Genomic DNA, 4,245 nt, shown 5'->3' with positions numbered 1-4,245 from the left:
ATAATGTTTTTTATGTGTTGTCACACAGGATGGGGGATGTAGCTCAGCTGGTTGAGTACTCACCCAGCATTCATCAAGCTCTGGTTCAACCCCAGACCCACATAAACCAGGCTTCGTGCTGCGCACCTGTGACCCCAGCACCTGGGAGGTGAGGATAGGAGGGTTAAAAGTTCAAGGTCATTGTCAGCTAAATAGTGAGTATGAGGCTGCTGAGATACCTGACATGTTGTCTCAAAACGAAGAAAAATAAAATTCCTGACCATGCTTGAAACTTTCAGTATAAAAATGTTTCCTTGTCCCCTCTTTTGTGCTGTTCTGTCATATATTTTTCCTGTGTATTTTAATTCTACAAAAGTCAAGGCAGGGAGCTGGAGAGATGGCTCAGAGGTTAAGAGCACTGGTTGCTCTTCCAGAGGTTCTGAGTTCAATTCCCAGAAACTACATGGTGGTTCACAACCATCTACAAGGAGATCTGGCACCCTTTCATGGCGGACAGGCACATATCCAGGCAGGACATTGTATACATAATAAATAAATAAATAAATCTTTTTTAAAAAAGTCAAGGCAGTATAATTATTATATAATATAATCAATATTACTGTCCAAAATGTACTTTTTCTAATGCTCATTCCTTACATTTCATATTTCCACAGATTTGTTTTTCCATCTCCCAGGGACATTCATGGTTTCCTTTGAAGATAGGCCTGGGGCCGGCCCTGGCTTTTACTTCTTTGTAGGGCAGTATCTATCTCGTGTTTACTCTCTGGAGATGTTTTCTCCTTTTGGTTGACTTTCTCTTTTGAGTTTGGCAGTTAGGTTCTTTTGACACTGTTTACTAGGTGTGGACTTGTCCTTTGCAGCATGGTATTATTTGGTCAGATGAGCCACGGGGCCATGTCTATTTCCATTTCTATGTGACCACTGTGCCCTCCCCCCCTAACCCCCTGATTCACAGCTTTTCTTCTGTAGGGAGGCCAGATGCTCTCTAGCGAGTGGACATCGTCCTTTGGCTTCTGCTCTTGCTTTTGTGTCTCTGTAGTGTTTCCCTCAGGCAGATGTCACAGTACCATTTTGGGGACACTGCTTCTGCATATGCAGTTGAACATCCTTGTTTCATCACTCTACCTTAGCATTTCATGCAGCCTAGGGGACACATTAACTTCTGTCATCTAAATACTCAAATAAGTCTAGAAGGCATAGAGCATTGGTGATGGTCTTGAGGGTTTCCTACTGCCAAGTGTTGACCCCTAGACTCAGGGTTTTGTTTGGGCAGTGTTGGGGTTGCCATAAAGACCCTATCACGAAACAAGATAGCCATATACCGGCCCCCCTTATTTGTTAGCTTAGTATGGTCCACATTAGAGAATTTTTAAGTCTCTTAGTGCTTTTGCGTGCTTTCTTTGATTAAAATTTTTTCACACAATATATTTTGATCATGGTTTTTCTGTGCTCTCTCCTAGAACCTTTTGCCCAAGCTTATGATATCTCTCTCTCTCTCCCTCTAGAGAAATTTTTGAGATACAATATTCTCTCTTTTTAAAAAGATGGTGATGATGATGATTTGTGTGTGGGTTTGCCTATTTGTATGTCTGTGTACCACATGCATGCCTGGAACACGCAAAGGCCATTAGATGTCCTGGCACTGGAGTCACAGGCAGGTGCTAGCCACTATGCGGGCGCTGGGAACCGAACCTGGACTTGTAGAGGAACAGCCAATGTTCTTAACCACTAAGCTATATCTCGAGCCTCCGAATTTTACCCTTTAGCCCTGGTTAGCCTCAAGCTCATGGTGGCTCTTTTGCTTCAACCTCTCAAATGCAGGGATTGCAAACATGAGCTGCAGTGTCTTTGTTACATTGTTAACAGGCTGCTCAGTTCCTTCCCTCAAGCTGTTCCTCCAGGGTAAGCGTGACGTTTCCGTTCTCAATGTCTTTCAGGTGGGATTACCATGACCACAAGTAAGACATTTCTCAAGGCTGTTGTCCCTAAAAGAGAACCAGATCAATGGATAACGGAAGACAGAGTCACCAGAGAGATTCCCTGCGAGCGTGCTGACCTGTTAGGTTGGCAATGCCAGGAAGGTCAGGAGGTCAAGTTGCAGCAAGTGATCTTTGCCCCACAGGACACTCCGTCAAAGCTCAGTGAGCAGAAGGTCAAGCAGTCTGAGAGGGGCTGCACGGTGAGTCCATTGCCTGTTCAAAGTCAGAGGTCTCAAGCCAGCAAAAAAACTTTTGAATGTAGTGAGTGCGCGAAAGCCTTCTCCAAGAGTTCCACCCCTAAGAAACATCGGGAAAAGTCATACTGAAAAGCTCGACATGTGTCAGAAAACACCAAGTGGAAAAAAACGCTATGAATGTAGAGAGTACGGGAAAGCCTTTCACCAGAGTACACACCTTATCCATCACCAAAGGAGTCACACTGGGGAGAAGCCATATGAATGTAAGGACTGTGGCAAGGCCTTTTCCGTGAGCTCTTCACTTACTTACCACCAGAAAAATCCATACCGGAGAAAAGCCTTTTGAGTGCAGTGTTTGTGGAAAGGCCTTTATCCGGAACATACATCTTTCCCACCATCATAGAATACATACTGGAGAGAAACCTTTCCAGTGTAACATTTGTGACAAAGCTTTCGTTTGCGGAGCACTTCTTACTAAGCACCAGAACATTCACAGTGGCGAGAGACCCTATAAATGTAAGGAATGTGGGAAAGCCTTCAATCAGAGTACAAGTTTTCTTCAGCACCAGAGAATACATACTGGAGAGAAACCCTTTGAGTGCAGTGAGTGTGGAAAGGCCTTCAGGGTAAACTCATCCCTCACCGAACACCAGAGAATTCACACGGGGGAGAAACCATATAAATGTAGTGACTGTGGCAAAGCATTCCGGGATAATTCATCCTTTGCGCGACGTCAGAAAATTCACACCGGAGAGAAACCTTACACGTGTGGCTTGTGTGAGAAAGCTTTCAGGGACCAGTCGGCCCTGGCGCAGCATCAGAGAATCCATACTGGGGAAAAACCTTACATGTGTGAGGTATGTGAGAAAGCCTGCAGTGACCATTCGGCCCTTACCCAACATAAGAGGATTCATACGAGAGAAAACCCGTACAGATGTAAGATCTGTGGGAAAGCTTTTATCCGAAGCACCCACCTCACTCAGCATCAGAGGATTCACACGGGAGAGAAACCTTATAAGTGTAACAAGTGTGGGAAGGCCTTCAACCAGACTGCAAACCTCATTCACCACCAGAGGCATCATGTTGGGGAAACGTGATAGGAAGGTGGTTCATTTGGAAGTGCTGTAGGAACGATGCCATTAATTATTGATTATAGAGAACGCATAGGGAGCCACAGAAAGCCTTCTGCCAGGGCGCTTGTATTAACTGACCGCCAGCTTTCACGAGGCCGTGGGTCTTGAAAGTTTGAAGAATGGCAAACACACACACACGCCTTACTCTTTAGTACAGACTCAGTTGGATAGTAGTACTTCTTTTTTATTGCCCTGAGTTACCAACTACTAGACCCAAAAAGAAGCTTCATTAAAAGTATAAATGTCAGTTTGGCAAACTTACAATTTGTTAAAATAATTATAGAATGATAACTTAAGGAACAAAAAAAAAAAAAAGGAAGAAAATGGTCTTTATGTAGTTTGTTCTAGATTTTCTTATGTGAGAAAGCTGCTGTCTTTTAATAGAAGTGTTTGCCTCCTCTCCCCGAAGTCCCTGGTGCCCAGTGTAAGGCAGGTGCAGTCAGTGACCCATGCAGGAGTCAAGAATCACTCAAATCATACTTCTTGTGAGTCTCCGCCACCTGTCAAATCTTGTGGGTCTCCCTGCCTCCTGCTCCTTATCTGTGCTCTTCTGGGAAGGTTCATTTGCATTGTGTGATGCTCTTCCGTCTTGGCTCCAGCTCTTGTCACCATGTCCTTGTTGTCACCACCCTGGACCTCATCCATAATGCAAATCGGAACAGCAAGGTCAGCAGTGCCCATGGTTCTAGATTTTGTGCCCAAATCCATCTTTCAGAACCCAAGGTCTCTTTCTGGAGGCAAAAGGGCATCGAAGGTATTGTGTCACCCAGTTATACAAGGCCTTGGCTAACTGTGACCCTGGTAGGATACCTATAGAGGGGCTTTTCCCCGGTAGCCATTCCAAACCATAGGAAAGTTACAGTGTCCATCCACAGGAGTCAGGGGCTTGCTCAGTTTTAAGGAGGATGAGCCCCACTATCTGGTCATGGTTGCTAT

The 4,245-nt window shown here is 44.8% G+C and overlaps 1 protein-coding gene across 1 annotated transcript; it reads left to right on the top strand.

Annotated features, from left to right (window-relative positions):
* The first annotated feature begins 1,948 nt into the window (after positions 1-1,948).
* On the top strand, positions 1,949-3,309 carry Znf454 (zinc finger protein 454). The gene is given in 3 exon segments (XM_051167263.1): positions 1,949-2,290; positions 2,292-2,492; positions 2,494-3,309. Coding segments are annotated over 3 exon segments (1,323 nt in total). The 3' UTR covers positions 3,274-3,309.
* Positions 3,310-4,245: the final 936 nt, after the last annotated feature.

The sequence above is a fragment of the Acomys russatus genome, chromosome 25 (assembly GCF_903995435.1).
Source record: "Acomys russatus chromosome 25, mAcoRus1.1, whole genome shotgun sequence".
Lineage (NCBI taxonomy): Eukaryota > Metazoa > Chordata > Mammalia > Rodentia > Muridae > Acomys > Acomys russatus.
Note: the sequence above shows the minus strand (reverse complement) of the source record. Positions and strands in the feature narration are given on the sequence as shown.